Here is a 23,802-nt window from a genome sequence, read left to right as displayed (position 1 = left end):
TTAGCTGTTTACGGCGATCCACGAAGGTACGCGCGTTCGTCGCATTCTCTTACGTCGTCGCTAGTCGTTTTTTCCCGTCGCAAACTTAAGCCTGCTATTTCATGGCTTAGATTTAGACCATCCATGTTAAAGTATGGCCGTCGTTCCCGCGTCGAATTTTACATTTTTTTTTTTGCATAAGATGTACCGGAATACGAAAGTACGCTACACACATCGCCGTTCAAAAAACACGTCGGGGCGCCGTAATTTCACAGAAGCACGGCGGGAAATTTCCAAACGGAGCATGCGCGGAACGTTCGGCGTGGGAACGCGCCTAATTTAAATGATACACGCCCCATTTGAATTAGGCGGGCTTGCGCCGGACGGCTTTACGCTACGCCGCCGAAAGTGTACACGCAAGTGCTTTGTGAATCAAGCACTTACGCTGGAAACTTGCGGCGGCATAACGTAAACGGGATACGATACGCCGCCGCAAATCTACATGAATCTGGCCCTATGTGAAGAGCAACCTGAAGCTTCGTTCTGTGGAGAACCATGGTTGTCCAAGAATGGAGTGTGGCGGTTTGGAGGAGAGAGTGGACCATTTCTTGCTTCAGTCCCCCTTCAATGTAGACGTCTATAAGCAGGTGGGTGGGGCTCTGGGTATCCCTTTCCTTTCCGGCTTGAGTTATGCAGAGTGGTCATACGGGTCTTTTTAGACTCACCTGGATTTTGATTTTGAGACACTTTTTCTAGTTCGCTTAGTAGCCTGTTAGTTCGAGTGGAACGCACAGTGTCAGGTTTTCCTGTTGAGTTGGTGGTGCACAACATTCTGGGTGAGGTTTATGTTTTTTTGTTCTGTTTCTATGCTGATGTAAGATATTTTATATATATATATAACTCTTTAATTTTCTTTGTATATGTAAATATGTTTTTATTTTGTTTTATGTTTGTAAGATTTTTAAAAAAACAAAAATTTACACTTGAATGTCCCCCTCACAGTCACACACTATTATTATACATGTATATATAACTCTGACATATACCGTGACGCTGTACAGAGAACACTGAGCCAATCACATCAGTCTCTGTACAGAGGAGCTTACACTCTAATGTCCCCTACCCCACAGTCACACTCTATTATTATTAGCAATAAAGGTGGTTTTCCCCTATTCTTTCCTAATACATTACTCGGATTACTCCGGGAAGGACTTTGAGATGAAAAATTCCAGCATTAGATAAGCTCAGCGAGTCGATAATAAAACTCCCCGCAGTGTGTGATGTGCTTCACAAGCCCGGTAAGTGCGACAATTTTTGTATTATTATTACTTTTATTCCAATATAATGTTACATCTGTCTGAATTGTGCTTGGTGAATCTACGGTGTTCTGCTGTGTTATGCCGTGTTCTGCGGTGTTCTGTCCCTGTGGTGTTCTGTCCCTGTGGTGTTCTGTGGTGTTCTGTCCCTGCGGTGTTCTGTCCCTGCGGTGTTCTGCGGTGTTCTGTCCCTGTGGTGTTCTGCGGTGTTCTGTCCCTGCGGTGTTCTGTCCCTGTGGTGTTCTGCGGTGTTCTGTCCCTGCGGTGTTCTGTCCCTGCGGTGTTCTGTCCCTGCGGTGTTCTGTCCCTGCGGTGTTCTGTCCCCGCGGTGTTCTGTCCCTGCGGTGTTCTGTCCCTGCGGTGTTCTGTCCCTGTGGTGTTCTGTCCCTGCGGTGTTCTGTCTCTGCGGTGTTCTGCGGTGTTCTGTCCCTGTGGTGTTCTGCAGTGTTCTGTCCCTGCGGTGTTCTGCGGTGTTCTGTCCCTGCGGTGTTCTGTCCCTGTGGTGTTCTGCGGTGTTCTGTCCCTGCGGTGTTCTGTCCCTGTGGTGTTCTGCGGTGTTCTGTCCCTGTGGTGTTCTGCGGTGTTCTGTCCCTGCGGTGTTCTGTCCCTGTGGTGTTCTGCGGTGTTCTGTCCCTGCGGTGTTCTGTCCCTGTGGTGTTCTGCGGTGTTCTGTCCCTGCGGTGTTCTGTCCCTGTGGTGTTCTGCGGTGTTCTGTCCCTGCGGTGTTCTGTCCCTGTGGTGTTCTGCGGTGTTCTGTCCCTGCTGTGTTCTGTCCCTGTGGTGTTCTGCGGTGTTCTGTCCCTGCGGTGTTCTGTCCCTGTGGTGTTCTGCGGTGTTCTGTCCCTGCGGTGTTCTGTCCCTGCGGTGTTCTGTCCCTGTGGTGTTCTGCGGTGTTCTGTCCCTGCGGTGTTCTGTCCCTGCGGTGTTCTGCGGTGTTCTGTCCCTGCGGTGTTCTGCGGTGTTCTGTCCCTGCGGTGTTCTGTCCCTGCGGTGTTCTGCGGTGTTCTGTCCCTGCGGTGTTCTGCGGTGTTCTGTCCCTGCGGTGTTCTGCGGTGTTCTGTCCCTGCGGTGTTCTGTCCCCGCGGTGTTCTGTCCCCGCTGTGTTCTGTCCCTGCGGTGTTCTGTCCCTGCGGTGTTACTATCAGACTCCTATGCCAGAGTCGTGTCACCTGTAGGAAGTCTAAAAATCTGTCATGTGTTACAATGTGATCATTTAAGACACTTTGATCCTTAGACTTTCATATTCCTCTTTCAGAATCTATAGGCAGAGGAGGGGGGAGGGAGCGAATATCCTGAGCCTCGCAGGCTGTACTCTTCTTCCTGGTGGTTAGCGGGGTTCCCATCAATATTCGTACCGTATTTGCCGGCGTATAAGACGACCCCCTAATTTTCCAGCTAAAATGTTGGTTTTGGGATCTACTCACCGTATAAGACGACCCCTCACTGTGCCATCTGTACATGCCTCACTGCGCCATTATACATGCCTCACTGTGCCATTATACATGCCTCACTGTGCCATTATACATGCCTCACTGTGCCATTATACATGCCTCACTGTGCCATTATACATGCCTCACTGTGCCATCTGTACATGCCTCACTGTGCCATTATACATGCCTCACTGTGCCATCTATACATGCCTCACTGTGCCATCTATACATGCCTCACTGTGCCATTATACATGCCTCACTGTGCCATCTATACATGCCTCACTGTGCCATTATACATGCCTCACTGTGCCATTATACATGCCTCACTGTGCCATCTATACATGCCTCACTGTGCCATTATACATGCCTCACTGTGCCATCTATACATGCCTCACTGTGCCATTATACATGCCTCACTGTGCCATTATACATGCCTCACTGTGCCATTATACATGCCTCACTGTGCCATTCCATTCCCTGCCTCGACCATCTCCCTACCTTCTTCTGTTTGCAGAGTATGTCAGATGGCGGCCATCCATTATTCAAAAGCCGCGCCTCCTCCTCAGGCTGTTCCGTGATAGGCGGAACACTCATTTTCCCAGCAGAGCCTCTGTTCAATGTTCCGCCTATCACGGATGTCCTCTCGTCCGAGGCCGAGGATGAGAAGGCACCCGTGATAGGCGGAACACTGAACAGAGGCTCTGCTGGGAAAATGAGTGTTCCGCCTATCACGGAACAGCCTGAGGAGGAGGCGCGGCTTTTGAATAATGGATGGCAGGTACCCGCCGTATAAGATGACCCCCGACTTTTGGGGCATGATTTTAGATGCAAAAAGTCGTCTTATACGCCGGAAAATACGGTAATTTGGTTATTGAGCAGACAAGGAGGCGAATAAAGAATACATATATGGACATCTAAGCCCCCTTTCACACTTGTACGACTTCAAAGTCCCGCGATTTTACCGCGATTTTGCCGCGATTCGCGGCCGCGATTTCAATGAATGCCTGTGTAAGTGGCATCAAAATCGGACCAAAGTAGTGCAAGGACTACTTTGAAGTAGGCACAACTTAAAGTCGTGCCAGTATGAATAGTTGTCATTGAAAATAATGGAGAATGACTTGTCATACGATTTTGCAGTCCAAAATCGTGAGACAAGTCGTATAAGTGTGAAAGGGGACTTAGGCTGCATTCACACCTAATCGCAGCGTTTTGTCCCGCGAATTGCGGCGACAAATTGCGGCGTTTTGTACCACGATTTTGTCGCCGCGATTTTAACCCCCATTAACCCCCAGGTCCACATCTCCTATGCCGAACGCCGAAGCCGCCTGAAAAAAATGGTCCGGGGCTTGTTTTGAGCTTCAGGCGATCGGCGTTTCAGCGTTCGGCGTGGAGATGTGAACCATCTCCATAGAGGGCAATTGTATTTCTCCCCTCCAGCGTATCGAGCGTCGGGCGTAATTATGCCTAGGTGTGAATGGAGCCTAAAAACTGATATAAGTTCTGTCCTGACCCACTTCTAGGGCAGAAAAATCTTCTGATGGTGACCGATGAACCAGAGAGGAGCACCTCTGAGGAGAAGACCCAGAACCTCCAGAACCAGGACAGTTCTAAGCAATGGATGCAAGAACTCTTCCCATTCCCCGGGCAGTACACAACGTCTCCCCTCCAATCAGAGCACTCTAATGGGATGGTGACAACCGATCTGCAAAACAAAGATCTGTCCGGAATACAAATCACAAAGGGATCGATAAAGGAAGATGTGGGTGATCGGGAGTCTGTTTTAAAAGGTCTGTAGAAGATGTGTGATTTGTTTCATTATGAATCAAAATTTAGACAAAATTGGCATCATTTGGAGATATAGCATAGTAAACTTTATTTTTTTGTGTGTGAGGGGGGCCCTGTCTGGTTGGCTGTATGGGGCCCATGTTTCTAACAGCAGCCCTGCTCGTAAGCTTGTCGTTTTATTTATATTTCTCTTGACAGGCGATGCTGAAGCGACTTCAAGTTCATCAGTAGATGTCCAGACAATATTGACCAGCAGGGGGAGCCCTGACAGCACCACAACCAATGTAAATATCATATATGTTCAGTTTTCTGCCTCCTTACCATCATATAAATACTTTACATTATTTGTATTCCCAATCAAAAGATAAATGTGCCGCACTCAAAACACCTTCTAAACATAATTCTTAATTACGCTATATTGGTTTGAACCAGCAAATGAAAATGGTGTTTGAGGTTTTTATTACAATCACCTATTTGGTCTCAAAAAAATTACCAGGAGAAGAAGAAATAGCATGTGATGGATTTGTGATGAGCAGAACCCGCCTGGGTCCGGTATGGGCAGGGTTCTGAGTGAAGTTTGGGTGCCGTCAAATTCGATGGGAGATGAAAGTTTAAAATAAATTCTGGTCATTTTCCAAAACGAATGAGCAAAGAGTCATCAAATAAATGGCATGGGGAGGGGGAGGGGGGGTGGGCACTGTCCTAGAGGGCATGTACTGAAGCAAAAATAAATAAATTAAATTCCATTTGGAGGGGAGCAGCAATTTCAATAAGGTTTAAAGTGAAATTTGCAAAACTCTATGAAATATCATGTCTGGGGGGTGCCCTGGCCCTGCCTGTCAAGTGGCGCATCTGTGCGATGTATACAACCTACCGCAGCAACACTGACATTTACAATGTACAACGGGTGTTTAAATCAATGGTAAAAAATTACAGTTCCTGGCTGCTTCAAAGCAGCCATGGATTAGAATAAACTCGGGGTTAAAAAGGGGTCAAACAAACAGAGGAACATTTAATAAAAAAAAATGTGTTCACTTGTCAGGTTGCTTTAACTGACTTCATCTGCAGATGGAAGTTCATCCCTTTGATCTGTAGATGAATGAACAGAAAGATACAAAATTAAACAATGTTTCATTGTGTCTTTCTGTATTCACTCCTGCTGCCCGAACCTTCTCTGTGTACTCGGCAATGCAGCTGTGATTAATCAGAGTTGAATTGCTGTGTATTGGGACAGAGGGGGGGGGGGGTCACGGCAGCAGGGCAGAAGGACTGGATGTACTAGACATGACGGGCCAGATTTAGAGAGAACTTACGCCGACGTATCTGTTGATACGCCACGTAAGTTCTAGGATGCGCCGTCGTATCTCTGCACCATATTCACAGTACAAGATACGCCTGAATTTTGGCTTCCTACGACCGACGTATATTGGGTGCATATTTACGCTGGCCGCTAGGGGCGCTTCCGTTGATTTACGTGTCGAATATGTAAATGACCTAGATACGCCGATTCACGAACGTACTTGCGCCCGTCGCAGTAAGCTACGCCGTTTACGTAAGGCGTACGTCCGGCGTAAGTTTACCCCTCATAAAGCAGGGGTAAGGCATGTTAAGGTATGGGCGTGGGAATAGCGTCGTATTTTACGTCGTTTACGTAAGTCGTACATGAATGGGGCTGGGCGTAAGTTACGCTCACATCGTACGCATTGAGCCGTCGTATCTTAGGGAGTATATGCTACGTGATTCTACGCATGCACGCGCATGCGCCGTTTGATCGGCTATTCATTTACATGGGGTCACGGTTAATTTCAATACATCACGCCCACTACCTGCCTACTTTGAATTAGGCGGGCTTATGCTGGCCCATTTACGCTACGCTGGCATAAATATGGGAGCGAGTGCTTTGTGAATACTCAGCTTGCCTCTCAATGTTACGTCGGCATAGCACATATGAGATGCGCTACGCCGGCACAAAGATACGCCGATGTACCTGAATCTGGCCCGCCCTGTGTACAATGATGACATTTTTTGGCTGTTTGTAGAACAGCCAATGTCTGCAAGTGGTTAATCTATACCAGACCCTTATCTTAGATGAAGGTAAGATATAGATGTCAATGGGGGAAACCCACACAAAAAATCAGCCATGGATTAGAGTTAACTAAGGGTTAAAAAGGGATGAAACAGAAGAACTTTTAATAAAAAAAAATTTGGTTCACTTGTCAGGTTGCTTTAACTGACTTCATCTGCAGATGGAAGTTCATCCCTTTGATCTGTAGATGAATGAACATAAAGATACAAAATGAAACAATGTTTCTTTATATCTTTCAGCATTCACGGCTGAGCAATGTTGTTGATAAACATTGCCAAACTGCTTCTTTTTTTTTTTTTACTACTCCTGCTGCCCGAACCTTCTCTGTGTACTCGGCAATGCAGCTGTGATTAATCACAATTTAAATTGCTGTGTACTGGGACAGAGGGGGGGGGGTCACGGCAGCAGGGCAGAAGGACTGGATGTACTAGACACGCCCTGTGTACAATGTTGACATTTTTTTGGGGCGTGTGTAGAACAGCCAAAGTCTGCAACTGGTTAATCTATACCAGACCCTTATCCTAGATAAAGGTATGATATAGACGTCAATGGTGGAAAACCACACAAAAAAGTGGCGTAGGGGTTTCATGATAATTCATACTGAAGTGGTTAATGTCAATAAGGAGGACAAGGAGGAATATGGGAAGGCAAATTAAACTTCAGATTTAAGTCTTCTATCTAGAGAAATGACTTCAGTCAAATTGCTATAAAGATACTGGGCCGGATTCAGAAAGAAGATACGCCGTCGTATCTCTGAGTCTGGCCGTCGTATCTATGTGGCTGATTCATAGAATCAGTTACGCATAGATATCCCTAAGATCAGACAGGTGTTAGTGACTTACACCGTCGGATCTTAGGCTGCAATTCCAGGCCGGCCGATAGGTGGCGCTTCCATATCTTTTACGCATCGATTATGCAAATGAGGAGTTACGCCGATTCAGAAACGAACGACCGCCCGTCGCTTTTTTTTTACGTCGTTTGCGTTCGGCTTTTTCCGGCGGAAAGTTACCCCTGCTATAGCAGGGGTAAGTGCGGCATATCCTATGTTAATTATGGCCCTCGTTCCCGCGCCGAGTTTTGAATTTTTTACGTCGTTGGCGTAAGTCGTTCGCGAATACGACCGGGCGTAATTTACGTAAACGTCGAAACCAGTGACGTCCTTGCAAAGTCATTTGGAGCAATGAAAAATTTGCGGACGGCGCATGCGCTGTTCGATCAGCGCGGGGACGCGCCTGATTTAAATAGTACACGCCCCCTAGCCGCGGAATTTGAATTCCGCCGGGGGATTTACGATACGCCGCCGCAACTTTAGAGGCAAGTGCTTTCTGAATAAAGCACTTGCCTCAAAAAATTGCGGCGGTGTAATGTAAATCAGATAGGTTACGCGGATCTAAAGATCCGCTCACCTATCTGAATCTAGCCCACTGTTTTCAGTGGCAGTGCAATACTGCTTTTTTTCTGAGCATGCCCAGAAGCGAAGCACTCGCCCTTTACACCCCGAATGCCTCCCTCTCTGACCTCCACCAGATCCCTCTGCTGGTGCATCCTAAACCCATACTTTTTGTATTTTGGAAAGCTAGCAAAAAGGAGCAGCTTGAGATTTTTTTTTTCAAAATATCAGAACGATCTACTGAAAATATAGAGGGCGGGGCCAATCGAGGGGGGTTGGGGGGCAGAATCAACAATGATTAAATCTGTAATATTTAATCTTTTCTGTCTCTCTCTCCTTTTATTTAAACTGAAAATCAGTCCTTTTGCAGCTCCTGACACTTATGTTGTATTTGGCAGGAGGACATTGAAAGCTTTTTTGAGGAGACCCGCAAGAGGAGTACTTTCCAGGTTGGTGATCCCCCTAAGAGAAGTTGTGATGTAATACAAAAATATTCAGTCTTACATTAGAACAGTGGTGAGGCTCCAGACATAGACCCACTCCAGGCTTACTATTGTAGTGTTGTCTGGTTGAACCAATCCATGTGCTCTTTGCTGTGAAGGCCAGTTATAGGTGGGGGCAGGGGCCATTTGCTTGTTACTGGTGTAAATATGGTCCCGGGACACACTGGGCACCTTTGCTGCCATTGTTCTACATGCTGGGTGTCCAGTGTGCTCCTGTTCCTTTAAGGGGGATTGGGCCACCTCCAGGCCCACCTGCCCCTCATATATGAAGAGGCCTTGTAGCTTATGCATGTGTTTGCAAATGTGTGCTAACTAGGGGCGGATTGACCATTTGGGCACTGCCCAAGGGCCCCATGCTAAAATTTTAGTGAATCTGCTCAATTTTGCTGGTCTCCATCAGTGGCATTGCTAGGGGGTGGCTTTTGGGGCTATAGCCCTGAAACTGGGGCCCATAGCCCTGATGTCCTTGCCTAACCAGCGGGCTGTGGCCTCTCTGCAGCCAGGTGGCAAGAGCGGCGTGCAGGCAGGTTGCATGAGAGAGCCAGGCAGGGGGATGAGAGAAACAGGTGGATGAGCAGAGATGGCATCATCTCTCCCTGCCCACCCTGCATCACCGCTCTTCCGCCCTCACAGCCAGGTCTTTTCAATGTCAGAGGTGCGGCTGTGATGATTGAAACGCCAACACCAACCATTGCCTACAAAAAATTGCTTATCACCCGCGTGCCCCCCCCTCCCCCGGGGCCTGCAAAAAAGTTGGTATCTGCCACTATGGGCTCTAGCCCCAGATATTTTGCAGACCTAGCAATGCCCCTGGTCTCTATTGCTCGTAGCATGGTCTCTTCGTATTACATGATGAGGAATGCCACCATCTATGTTTAATAGATCCATCACATGCTTTTATGTCTTTCAGAAAAACTTCTATTGGATAACTATCTTAATTATTTTCAATATTATGATCCTCATCACGGGACTGGGAATAAATGAAGTAAACAGACAAAATTTAAAAAACACGGCTGCCATCCCGGAAAATCACACCTATTTCCCAGAATACACCACCATGGCAACTTCAAGGAATACTATGACCAAAACCACTACGTCTCTTCCTGTATATACAACGCAAAATGCCACACCGTCAAGGAATGATACTACACAATATACAACCCCTAGTGCAACAACGACAAAAGGTTACACTACTGATTATGTCACAAACACTATTACAGCATTAACAACTAACACAACTACTCTTCCTCCAGCAATGACCACAACAAGCCCAGGAATCTCTATCGGCATTCCAGAAGACACCACCAATACAACATCGGGCACCAGCGTAAAGGAAAGTACCACCTCTCCTTCAGTACATACAACACCAACAACTTATACTACAGAGTATACAACATTCAATGTCACAACCACAGGAGGCTATAGTGATAATGTCACAAACATTAGCACAACACCAACCACTAACACAACTACTCTTCCAGCCATGACCACAACAAGCCCAGGAATCTCTACTGACTATCCAGTAGACAGCACCAATACAACATCGGGGAGCAGCATACATGAAAGTACCATCTCTCCTTCTTCAGATACACCAAAGAATTATACTACAGAGTATACAACATACAATGTCACAAACATTACAACAGCTAACACAACTACTCTTCCAGTCATGACCACAACAATTCCAGAAATCTCTACTGGCATTCCAGGAGACACAACCAATACAACATATAATGTCACAACCACAGGAGGCTATAGTGATAATGTCACAAACATTAGCACAACACCAACCACTAAAACAACTACTCTTCCAGCTATGACCACAACAAGCCCAGGAATCTCTACCGACATTCCAGAAGACACCACCAATACAACATTGGGGAGCAGCATGAATGAAAGTACCACCTCTCCTTCAGTACATACAACACCGACAACTTATACAACCACTCTTCCAGCCATGACCACAACAAGCCGAGGAATATCTACTGACTATCCAGTAGACAGCACCAATACAACATCGGGGAGCAGCATACATGAAAGTACCATCTCTCCTTCTTCAGATACACCAAAGAATTATACTACAGAGTATACAACATATAATGTTACAAACATTACAACAGCTAACACAACTACTCTTCCAGTCATGACCACAACAATTCCAGAAATCTCTACTGGAATTCCAGGAGACACAACCAATACAACATATATCCAATACAACAATACAACAACCACAGGAGGCTATAGTAAAAATGTCACAACACCAACCACTAACATAAATACTCTTCCAGCCATAATCACAAGAAGCCCAGGAATCTCTGCTGACATTCCAGGAGACACCACCAATACAACATTGGGGAGCAGCATGAATGAAAGTACCATCTCTCCTTATGTAGATACAACCCCAAATAATTATACAACCAAGTATACAACATATCATGTCACAAACATTACCACAGAACTAACAGCTAATACAAATACTCTTCCAACCATGACCACGACAAGTCCGGGAATCTCCACTGACTATCCAGGAGACACAACCAATACAACATTGGGGAGCAGCCTAAATGAAAATACCGCCTCTCCTCCAGTACATACAACATCAACAACTTATACTACAGAGTATACAACATATAATGTCACAACCACAGGAGGCTACAGTAGTAATAATGTCACAAACATTACCACAGCACTAACTACTAACACAACTCTTCCAACCATGACCACAACAAGCCCGGGAATCTCTACTGACCATCCAGAAGATACAACCAATACAACAATCGGGGGAAAACATAAATGAAAGTAGCATCTCTCCTTCTGAAGATACAACACCACATAATTATACAACAGAATATACAACATATAATGTCACAACCACAGGAGGCTACACTAATGATAATGTCACAAGCATTACCACAACACTAATAGCTAACACAACTACTCTTCTAACCCAGCCCCAAGGTCACAACAAAGTACATTACACATAACACAACATTACACAACATTACACATCATATAACATCCCACAATAGTTTTCTAGCAGACAGACAGAAATAATAGGTGAGTTAATTAGCACAATTAACAATGGGTGAAAGACACTTATGAGGCACACCATGGGAGAGACCTACTTACAATAATCAAATTATAGCAGGAGACCCCAGACGGGTGGCTTGAGCTGATGATACTAAAGTCTGCTATGAGTCTCACAGTTTGAAGCAGTCATTGCTGGTAATTTTGCATCTAGGCCCTAAACATGGATCCAAAGCCTGTGTGTATTTGGGAGACATGAACGTGAATCACAAACACCACTCCAAGGGTCCTACAGGCATACCCTCCCAAATAGTAGTGTTCCCTTAAAAGCCAGGGCCCATAATCAGTAGGCAACAGGCTAGCCCGCAGTCCCCTCCAGAAGCCTCTGTCCCAGTTTGGTCTATCACACTTGCGATAAATGCACAAACATTTTCACAACACTAACATCTAACACAACTCATCCAAACAGAACCACAACAAACCCAAGAATTTCCACCGACTATCCTAAAGATACCACCAATGTAACATTAGGAAGCAACATACACAAAATTATCACTTCCCTTCCAGTACATACAACACAGAATGCCACAATTAAACTACAGAATATAGAACATATAATGCCACAATGACAGAAGGCTACACTAGCAATAACGTCCCAGACATTATCACAACACTAACATCTAGCCCAACTACTCTTCTAAACACAACCACAACAAGCCCATACATCTCTACTGACTGCCCAGAAGACCCCGCCAATACAACATTATGGAAACAACATAGATACAAGTATCACCTCCCCTTCTGTACAGTATATACCACACAGAAAACCACAATGCCAACAGATGGCACAATTGATAACAGCACACTACTCCGGGTAAGGTCACCAAGCTTACAACACCTAGAACATTTACTCCAGCTGTAACCAATTCTAACATATCAACCCCAATTTTAAGAAATACATTGCCACAACCTCAACTACACCATCTAGGAATTGTTGTTAACTGATCCTGAAAAACAGGACTGTCAGTTTCCACAGTCACCATGATAAGTCTTAAATAAATGTTTACACCAACCACAAATGATACATCCCTTCACTCAGAGGACGCTGCAGAAAGAATTTTAACCTTCCTGTCAGCTCAGTTCCAGGATATGTAACTCTTAATATGACATTCTGCTATACCTACACCAGGAGAAACAACGACTTCAAGAGAAGACAACACCTTGCCTAATTCTGAAACTCCACTCTCAGTTCTTGTACATGTCTACATCATCACAGCAACAGAAATAACTAATACTCTGTTTACAGTGGATATACTGTATCTGCAGATGTAGAACTTACTACTTTATAGGACATTGACAGTAATGCTGCAATTATACCTTCAGCTCCAGGCTATAGAACTTCCTTAACTAACTTGAAATAACCACACTCTATAAAGAACATCTCTTTACATTGAAGACACAACTACAAATCTAGGCCCAACTATGTCCAACTCTCTCCACTGTCAGATCTTCTACAAACAGTTTCACCACTGTTCTACCACCAGAGACAACTCAAATGTAGAGCTTTTTTTTCAGGACTTGATGACTAATCTTCCAACTACTTCACCTACTCCTGGGCTTATGGGACACGTAGCCCTGAAGATGTCACCTCTGATCCCCAGACTGGAACACTTGGCCCTGAAGATGTCACCTCTGATACCCAGACTGAAACTCTTGACCCTAATGATGTTACCTCAGGTCTCGAGACTAGAAAACTTGGTCCTGAAGACGTTACCTGTCATCCCTTGACTAGAACTTTTCACCCTAAAGATGTCACCTCTGGTCTCCAGACTGGAACCATTTGCCTTAAGATGTCACCTCTGGTCCCCAGACCAGAACTAGTCTTGACCCTATTGATGTGACTTCAGGTCTCCAGACTGGAACACTTGGTTCTAAAGATGCTCCCTCTGATCCCCTGATTAGTACTTATCAGCCTTAAGATGTCAACTCTGGTCTCCAGCCTGGAACACTTTGTCCTAAGGTGTCACCTCTGATCCCCAGACTAGAACTCATCTTGACCCTATTGATGTGATGTCCAAAGACATGCTGGTAGGTTAATTGGATTGTCCAAATTGGCCCAATGTCCGCACCAGCCAGCAAGACACTTGGCTGCAAAAAGCACCTTGAGGCGATTCAGTTCGCATCTGTGTAGCGCTATGCAAGTCATTCACTGCATCCAGGCCAGTAAAGGAGCTAGATTAAGAACATCAGAATCGTCCTGCTCACTATGGTCATACACATCGAGGCCCATGGTTAAGACTGCGTTTATAAGCATTGTTTATTAATAATAATAATAATAATAATAATGTCAGGTCTCCAGCCTGGAACAATTGGCCCTGAATATGTTACCTCTGATACCCAGACTGGAACTCTTGAAGATGTTACCTCAGGTCTCTGGACTGAAACACTTGGTCCTGAAGATGTTACCTCTGATCCCTTGACTAGAACTTTTCACCCCAAAGATGTCACCTCAGGTCTCCAGACTGGAACCCTTTGCCTTAAGATGTCACCTCTGGTCCCCAGACCAGAACTCATCTTGACCCTATTGATGTGATGTCAGGTCTCCAGACTGGAACACTTGACCCTGAAGATGTTACCTCTGATCTCCAGACTGGAACACTTGACCCTGAAGATATCATGTCACCTTTGACCCACAAGAAACATTCAATTACACCAAAATAATCACTCGTTCTAACAGACTTAAATCCATGATGCAACAACATCACATCATAAAATACTAAAGCTACTAAAGCACGTAAAACTTCTGAATCAGAAGATGCAAAACCGCTCTTACAATTTTGAACTGTGTAGGATAATTTCTTAGAAACATTATATAACAATAAAATGAGCTTTATAAGCTTTACTAATAGTGGACTTACTTGATGATCAGCAAAGTTAGTCCACTACTTTAATGTCTTATGGAATACAGTTCTGAATACAGGAGTATTTTCAGAATTATGCGAACTAATCTAAAATGTACATTTAAATTGAAATAAAAGTAAATTATTAAACTTTCAACTTTCTTTACTTTCATTTTATGAAACATTGTTCCTTAATTTTTAGCAGTGAATTTGATTTCGGATTAGAAAGGACATCATGAGGACATGAAGGTGTTTGTAGAAAACTTTAGCCTGGATAATTGTAGTCTGGGGAACCAGGGTTACAACAGGGTCCTCATTCAATTCTTTGGATATTCTTGTGTACAGTATTTGTGCAGCTGTTTTTCTAATGCAATTTTTTGGGATTTTTTTTTTTTTTAATTATGGTGGGGGATGGTTGTCAACCACCAATGCTTTGGAGAACACACACTTAAACCCTCGTAACACACGGTCAGAACTCCCAACAGAAAAAGTCAGATGGGAGCTTTAGGTCGGAAATTCCGACCGTGTGTAGGCTCCATCTGACTTTTTCTGTCGGGAATTCCCATTGTGTGATGTTGTGGGTGGAGTGTGTCATTGTCCCTTTGATTCCTGCAGCATGCTTTCTAACTGTATATAAGAAACCTGAGTTTACCATTAAAGTGTCATTCTGTTTGGAACCAGAGGACAGAGCTGTGTCTCGTTATTCTGGGGAAAATCCAATGGGTCGTGTCTGCTGGATTGTGGAGTGTCGGAAGCTGTCTTGGGTTGGTGGAATGGAATATCGTAACGGCGTTAACCCCTGACCGTTACAATTAGTACTTTCAATAAAATCAATTTTAAATAATGAGAACACATGTCATAAATCAAAGACTAATCAACACAAAGGGCACAGTATAAGGGGAGGCAGAAAGGCGCAGTACAGGGGTAGGTCAGGAGGGCACAGTACTGGTTCCGGGATGCTGCCCAGGACACGGCCATCCTGGGAAAGCTTAGTAAAAAATATGACTGTCACACCAAATCCAGGACAGTTGGCAAGTATGATGTAATGCAATATTATCATGGGGCCCCCATGCACCTGGGGCCCCTGGGCAGTGCCCAGGGGTGCCGATGCATTAAGATGGCCCTGGGGGTGAGATGAGGCTAGGAATGAAACCTGTTGGAAGTTGCATCCTCCTCCGCTCTGAATGCTGGAGCCTCTCTCTGCATTATGTGATGTCATTGGTTGCTAGACGCCAAGCGGTCCTAGCAACCAGACAGTGGGCAGTATCGGCCAGTGGTGGAACCAGAAGAACCCGGTCTTGGCCAAGACTATTAAAGTGAGTGAAGCAGCAGCCTTTTTTGAAAGCATTAGAGTGGCCCGAGAACAATTGTCACCCTGCCCCCTGGTCCAGTCCACCCCTGATATGCAAATGCCTGGTGGGTCCTATGGCCAGTCCGGGCCTGCATAATAATGAGCTGATAACTTTTCTATGTCAATAAAATGTTCAAATATTGCAAAGATGTATGAACGTGTCTTTATTTTTGCCCAGACATACACAGATCAGACTACATATCGTGAGAGTTTTTTTCATGAGGGAGCCGGGCAAAGGACAGGTACAGAGAGGATGGCAGCTGAGCTGGTGCTGGACGACAGACAACACCCTCAGAGAGATAGAAAGGGGAGGAGGAGGTCACATGCATAGATATCAGGGGTTAATTCTGGGACTTGCATTTCTTTCAATTGGGGGGGGGGGGGCACATCCATAGATCTCAGGGGTTCATGCTGGGACTTGTAGTCCTTCACTTTTGGGGCTCTAATCCCTCCAAAAGCAAAATAACTACAAGTTCCAGCATAAACCCCTCAGCATTGAGGACATAATACCCCCCAAATCAAAGAGATATTGGCTGCCACAGAGGGGATGACCCCAGGAACCTTTCAAGAGATACAGGACAATTGCCCCAGGTGCCCAAACTAGTACCCCCCTGCCAGGCAAATTAGTGGAGCCAAGGTCTGACACTGGTCTCAAGGACACAGGGCTGGATCACACCGTATTCAGGGAGGGACTGTAGGCTGGCAGTCTAGGCAACCTGTCGGAGAAGTAATGAGATGTATTGGGCTATCCACATCTCGTAGGCTACGCAACGTGCTTCGGATACACTATGGGCGTAGATAGATACGGTCTTTATTCTTCTTCTCTGATGCTGTGCTCGTCTTCCACCCTTCAATAAGACTGCAGGGGTCTTGGTCCTTCTCTCACAGTAAGGTTTTGGTTTAAAAAATCAAAAATTTGGGCTGCTCAGTCTAAAATGGCGGGCCTATTTTGTGTCCCAGTCCGGGCCTTTTATTATGTTCTATACTAAGACCCACATCTCAGTGCATATTATTCTGATCACACATTAAAAATGTAAGACGCAAATAGGACATTATAGATAAATAAATGCAAATGAGTACAGAATCTTATATACAATATTTATTAATTATGAAAATAATGAATACATATATAAAATATACAAAAGACATAGGCCAGGAACTATGGCAGAGAAAGAGATGTAAGAGAATAGAGGTTCATATTGTCGGCCTGCCACTGCTTCTCTGCAGTAGATAAAATATGACCAGGGATGTTGTGGGGAATTTATAAAATTGCTGGCTCGTCTTTCCTTCCTTGAAGTTTATTTGAATAGTTTTTTTTCCCCCTTCAGTTTTCATGACCTAACTTGTCCCTGTGGAGATTATGCCCGGTCTTCTTCCTGGTGTTGAAGATCCAGAACTGCAGGGGTAACTAGGTTCAGGCCTTTAGGACAGGGGTCTCCAAACTTTTCAAACAGGGCCACTTTAATGTCCTCCAGACCTTAGGAGGGCCGGATTGTGGCCAGCGGGGGCAGAAAATGTCCCGGACCCAGCACCGGTGAGAATAAATGTGGCCTCAGGGTTGGTGGTCAGTAGGAGGGAGGAGTAGGGCCCCTATTAGTAGGAGGAATAGTATCCCATCATTGATATCAGTAGAAGAAATAGCGCCCCCTTGTTGGTGTCAGTGGAAGAAATAGTGCCTCGTATCAGTGGGAGGAATAGTGCCCCAAAGGCCGCATAAAGGCTAGCAAAGGGCCACATCTGGCCCTCGGGCCACAGTTTGAAGACCCCTGCTTTAGGACTTTAAATTCAAAGTGATATTACTATGGGTTCATTAAAAAAAAAAAAGAAAAAAAATTATAACAAACATGTCATACTTACCTCCACTGTGCAGTTCGTTTTGCACAGAGTAGCCCCGACCCTCCTCTTCTGGGGTCCCACGGCGGCTGTCTTGGCTCCTCCCCGCAAGAGCTCTCTTCCGAGGGGGTTACCTTTCCCATGTTATACACTCGCCGTGTGTAGCCGTCAAGTGTATGACTCGACCCCGCCCCCCCGGCAACCGCGACATTGGATTTGATTGACAGCAGCTGGAGCCAATGGCTGCGCTGCTATGAATCTATCCAAAGAGGAGCCGATCGGGCATGGAGAGAATGACGTGGGATCGCGTCTTCGGAAATTCGTGGCTCAGGTAAGTAAAACGGGGGGCGGACACACCAGGGTTTACAACCCCTTTAATAGAAGAAGCTCCTGATGGGGTCCTACTCCCTCCTCCCCTCTTATCCAATGAAAAAAGCATGTTCATAGTGTACACTTCATGTAACATGCTCTGTGAATGGGGGAAGAGTCTGATGAATGACAGGATTCTCTCCCCCATTCACAGAGAGGGGAGGAGGGGGTGGAACCCCGTCATGAGCTTCTGCTATTAAGTTCAGCCTGGAGATCCAACCTTTTAACTGCCAAAGCACCAGAAATTCAAATCCAGGAAGGGGACCGAGCACCCTGTGCAGAAGATTTCCAGGGGGTCCAGCAGCCTGCACAACATGTGGTATCCTTCTTTACAGGTAAGTTCGGTCATTAACCGCTTAAGGACTGCCGCGCGACGATATACGTCGGCAGAGTGGCACGGCTAGGCATAAGCACTTACAGGTACTTTACCTTTAAGAGCCCAGCCATGGGTCGCGCACGCCACTCGGTCCTGAGCTCTATGACCACACCCGCAGGACCCGCGGACCCGATCGGGTCGCAGAGCTGAAGAATGGGGAGAGGTGAGTGTAAACAAACCTTTCCCCGTTCTTCCAAGTGGCATGTCAGTGATCGTCTGTTCCCTGTCATAGGGAACAACGATCAGTGATATGTCACGCCAGGCCACGCCCCCTACAGTAAGAATCACACACTAGGGCACACTTAACCCCTACAGCGCCACCTAGTGGTTAACCCCTTCACTGCCAGTGTCATTTACACAGCAATCAGTGCATTTTTATAGCACTGATCGCTGTAAAAATGACAATGGTCCCAAAAATGTGTCAAAAGTGTCCGATGTTTCCGCCATAATGTCAGCAGTTACTAACTTTACTCTTCCTAGCTGACTCTGGGTATCTGGCATTGGATACAACTTTAACATTAGATGGCATGCAACTTCTCCAAAACCCTGAAAAAGGGAGATTTGTTTAACCTCCAAAACGCGTTGGCTTTCAACTCTGAGTTAAGAATGATTTGCCCATACCGGATTATTAGGTTGATCTATTCACCTCAAGTTTTATCCATGATCCCCTAGTGGTTGGTGGGCCTCTATGACCCATGTTCATCACAAGGCTACAATATCAAGTTACAGTGGAACCTCGGATTACGAGTATAATCCGTTCCAGGAGAATTCTTGTAATCCAAAGCACTCGCATTTCAAAGCGAGTTTCCCCATAGAAGTCAATAGAAACGACAATAATTTGTTCCGCATTGACTTCTATGGCATTCAATACCACGTGTGGCCAGAGGTGGGGGGAGGGGCGGCTCCGGAGTGCCTTGGAAATACTCAGGGACAGCTCGGCTGAACTCGGAAACCCTCGGGAACTGAGTATTCCCGAACAGCTTGGAACGTCTCAGATCGGCTCCAGCGCCCCTGCATCTCTGGCCAAGTGCAGTACTGCACAGAGCTGTGGCTTGAATCCTGATCATTTTGTGAGACAACACTCGCAAACCGAGTCAGCCCGTTAACCGCGTTACTCGCAATCCAAGGTTTTACTGCAATAAAAATGTTGCCGCTCCGCTCCCAAACCAGTTTGCCAATACTCTACACGTTGAGTCCATCTGGAGCCACACTGTCCCCGTCTCTCGCTCCAATGGTGTGTATACAGAGTTGACAGACTGTAACGCCATAAGAAGCCCCGTGCGTTACTATGGGGGGCCAGTACTATGTACATGGGGGGGGGAGATACCTTCAGAGGGACATTTCACCACTGCAAAACCCAGTCATTATACCAAAAGAACGCAGCCCAAAATAGAGCAAGAGCGATGGCGATTGTCATCAGTTTCATCTTCAATCCACAGATCTGAAAGAGAACAGGAGGGAGAACAATGTGAATATCTTGTGACAATCATAATATGTTTTATTTCATTTGTAACTTTTCAATGCTTTGTACCATTGCCGACAGCTGAAGCGTAAACAAAACAGTGGCGGCAGGTATCGGTAATTGGTATCGGCGAGTATGAAAAAAAAAAAGTATCGGTACTCGCTGTAAAAAAAAAAAAAAATGGTATTGGCGCATCCCTAATTTTCATGATGTAAAATCTGTACTTACCATTGGATGATTTGGGTTGATGGATAATGTAGAGGGCCGGGCTGCTGTCAAAACAAAAATCTACATTTTAGGTAAATTCATCACCAGGAATAAAATGTACATTGTATATCATTGTGTGATCGTCAACATGACCGGAGCCCAATTTTTATCTATCTCCTATAAAAGTGACAACCAACATCCATTGTGCAATCACAACATAGACCAATATTTATTAAAATGAGTTCCAACCACAATTAGCATTTTTTAAATGTATGTCCTTTCATCCTGTGTTTTTATAATATATATCCAGTCTCTTAATATTTTACAATCCGCCACCAATCCGCATAGATATTCAAAAAAGATAGTTTATAAAACTATATCTACACCGTTGTCATTTTGCTTGTGGGCACTGTGAAGCCTACAGGCACTTACTTCCTGGAAGTCTTGGATGGGGAGTGATAATTGGACAGCACACTGCATCCTGGGAAATGCTGACACACATTTCCCAGGAGCATTAGAGGGAGATGATGTCAGAATCCTAGGTGATTTCAAAGGCAGATTTCGTGAGACCGCATAGCAACAGGCATTTCCAGATGAATTTTTTTTCTTTCTTACTTTTGTAGGTCTAATGAGCACAATAATGGAAAAAAAAATTGTGATGGAAACTCCACTTTAAGTCCTCGTTTATTACACAATGTAAAATAAAACAAAGACATACAACCAACAAATCTATAACCTCTGTGCCTTAACCCTTACATAGGGGATTTCATGTCTTCACTACCATTTTTTCTATTGAAAAGCCTGTGGCGTGCATAACACAACCCAAAAACTCCACCCGGTGCAGGAAAAATGCGCACACACATAAAGAGGTGCAACAAAAAAGGAACAAAACCACACCCCACCCATACATCACACGTTGAGCTTCAATCACATTCTTTTAGATAATTACATAGAGGAGGTAATTATCCCCCAGACGTTACGTCTCCGACAATAAGTCATTCATCTGCACAATACACATTGCACAGACATCTGACCTTTAGAGTCACAACACATCTATCATCAATAGCACACAATGAAAGGTCTTCCAGAAGCCTGACTCAATTAACAACTCACTAGCCAGGGCTAATCATTGAAAAGAGTCATTATTGACCGGTAGGGTCAGAATATTCTTTACAGACATTAAAGAATATATGGTAGATTACTGTCCATGTTAAAACAATCCAATATATGTCTCTTTATTTCCTGGCTCAATCTGTGCCCAAAAGTGACTCCTGTTACAGTGACAAACGGGGGTAAAATAAAAAAGAAAGTGGGGGGAAAAGGAAGGTGGGAGATGTGAGTGGAAAGTGGCCACCGTGCAATACGAAGGCCGGCCCTCCGGCCAGGAACAAAAATTCCCCTGGTCCTAGCCAAAAGGCTCGGCCCTAGAGGCAGGTGTTAAAAAGGTGTATGTGGAGATCGTGACCTAAGTTGCCACACGATGAGTGAACAACTGAACAACTGACAGGGGCAGGCACCACCAAATCAAGGCCAGAGGCCAGGGGCCCAGCCCTCCAGCTTCGACCTCATGCCTCTCTGTCCAAATCAGAAGGCTTCCACCTCCACACCAGCAGGCTTAGCGTCTGCCGACCGCCATCCCTTTTCACTACCATGGTCAATAAACAGGCATGGGCTCAGAGCCGGGACAAAAGGTGGGCAGGAGGCATCTTCAGCTATGTGACCCGATCGCGGGACACCGTCAGACACGAGTCCGTGGGTCCCACAGGCATGGTCATGGAGCTCACGCAGGCGCGCACACGGCGGCAAATTCAAACTGACGTAATATACATTGATTTGCCTGCCGGTGCCATTCTGCTGACGTATATATCCACGTGAGCCGGTCCTTAAGTGGTTAAGTAAGCCAATGACACCTGCTTGCCCTTTGTTACCCTTTATTCCCTTAGTAAAAAAAAAAACGCAAATGGCCGAAATAAAAATTCTAAGAAGACCAAGAACCTACACATCTCTGTGAAGAATACAAAGCCTGTCCAGAAGAGGCAACGGTTGGGCATTGCTGGTCTAGATCGGAGATGTGCACCCTGTGAATGAGGACCCCCAAGGAAACCCTACAGTCAATTTTAGGGATCCCAAGCATATTGCATTTGTCAGATTTGGGTTATTTTGAGGTGGCCTCCATGTGGAATTTGGGATCCTAATGTGAAAAAAAAACTCACACACGTTGATTTGGGAGAAACTGTGCACTGGCGTGTGGGATCGCACCACGGATAGTCTGACCACCTCCAGCTATGGTGGAGAAACCTTCCTACCTTGAATAATTTCCCTCATCCTCCGTTTGTTGGTGATGTGCACATGGTTGGTGTCGGTGTTGAGTTTTGCCGCCGGGGTGAAGAGGAAGAGTTCATGGGCCATTCTGTGAATTGTGGGCTGAGCTATCAGGATTCGGGTCTTCTCCTCATCGCTGTTGATATCCAGATCATCGATCACCACAATGACGTTCCTCTTTCCTGTGAGTAGAACATTCTGTCATTATCTAGGTAAAAATAATAATAATAATAATAATAATAATAATAATAATAATAATAATAATAATAATAAAGGTGTGTGACCTACACCAAAGGCTGAATAAAACTAACCAGTGATATTATTATTAATAATAACAATAATAATAACAACAACAACAACAATAAATGTGTGGAGAAAATCAAGAAAAAAAAGAAAAAGAAAAAAATATACATATACATTATATATATATAGTCCACCTCAGCAATGCCTCCACATTTCCTCATACTTTGTTTCATTAAAAACACTATAAGTGAAGAAAAAACCTATTGGTCCACCAGAAATCCAGTGAGCTACTAACTTCCTCTAGTGAGCTGACAACACACTGCCTATGTTCTGTTTAACCACTTCCATACCGGGGGGCACTTATACACCTTCCCGCACAGACCAATTATTAGCTTTCAGCGCTGTTGCACTTTGAATGACAATTGCGCGGTCGTGCTACACTGTACCCAAACAAAATTTTTATTATTTTGTACCCACAAATAGAGCTTTCTTTTGGTGGTATTTGATCACCTATGCGATTTTTATTTTCTGCAAAAAAAAATAAAAAATGACCGAAAATTTAGAAAAAAAATGTTTTTTTTGTTTCTGTTATAGAACATTGTAAATAAGTACATTTTCTCCTTCACTGATGGGCACTGATGGTACTGCACTGAGGGGCACTGATAAGGTGGCACTGATGTGGTGGCATTGATGGGCACTAATATGCAGCACGGATGGGCACTGATAGGCGGCGCGGATAGTCGGCATGTATAGGCACTGATAGGCGGCACAGATGGGCACGGATAGGCGGCACAGATCGGCACGGATAGGCGGCACAGATGGGCACAGATAGGCGGCATGGATGGGCACTGATAGGTGGCACTATGGTATGTGTTGTACTAATGGATGCCAATCAGTGCCAAACAATGCCTGCCAATCAGTGATGCCCATTGTGGGCACTGATTGGCATCCATTGCGGGCACTGATTGGTATCCATTTTTTGTGTCATTGTCATCCCTGGTGGTCTATGGTGGCATACCTGTGTTTTTTTTTGCATCCCTGGTGGTCCAGTGGGCATCCTCGGGGGGGCTGTGCTGATAATCGATCAGCACAAACCCCCCATGTCACAGGAGAAGCCGATCGGCTCTCCTCTACTCGCGTCTGACATCGTGATCAGCCGTGATTGGATATGGCTGATCACGTGGTAAAGAGTCTCCGTGAGAGACTCTTTACCTAGATCGGTG

The 23,802-nt window shown here is 45.2% G+C and overlaps 1 protein-coding gene across 2 annotated transcripts; it reads left to right on the top strand.

Moving 5' to 3' along the window:
• Window positions 1–1,091: 1,091 nt before the first annotated feature.
• On the top strand, window positions 1,092–14,573 carry LOC120942920 (flocculation protein FLO11-like). Of its 2 annotated transcripts, XM_040355874.1 has the most exons (5): window positions 1,092–1,277; window positions 4,246–4,512; window positions 4,709–4,794; window positions 8,385–8,435; window positions 9,400–14,573. In XM_040355874.1, the coding sequence occupies exons 2-5, from the start codon at window positions 4,263–4,265 to the stop codon at window positions 11,284–11,286; spliced, it is 2,274 nt and encodes a 757-aa protein (XP_040211808.1). In that variant the 5' UTR covers window positions 1,092–1,277; window positions 4,246–4,262; the 3' UTR covers window positions 11,287–14,573. The 2 variants fall into 2 exon arrangements, with proteins under 2 accessions (XP_040211808.1, XP_040211809.1); XM_040355875.1 differs by lacking the exon at window positions 1,092–1,277 and having other exon boundaries at window positions 4,195–4,512.
• Window positions 14,574–23,802: the final 9,229 nt, after the last annotated feature.

The sequence above is a fragment of the Rana temporaria genome, chromosome 6 (genome assembly GCF_905171775.1).
Source record: "Rana temporaria chromosome 6, aRanTem1.1, whole genome shotgun sequence".
In the NCBI taxonomy this organism is placed as follows: Eukaryota; Metazoa; Chordata; class Amphibia; order Anura; family Ranidae; genus Rana; species Rana temporaria.
This window is presented reverse-complemented; position numbering and strand designations above follow the sequence as displayed.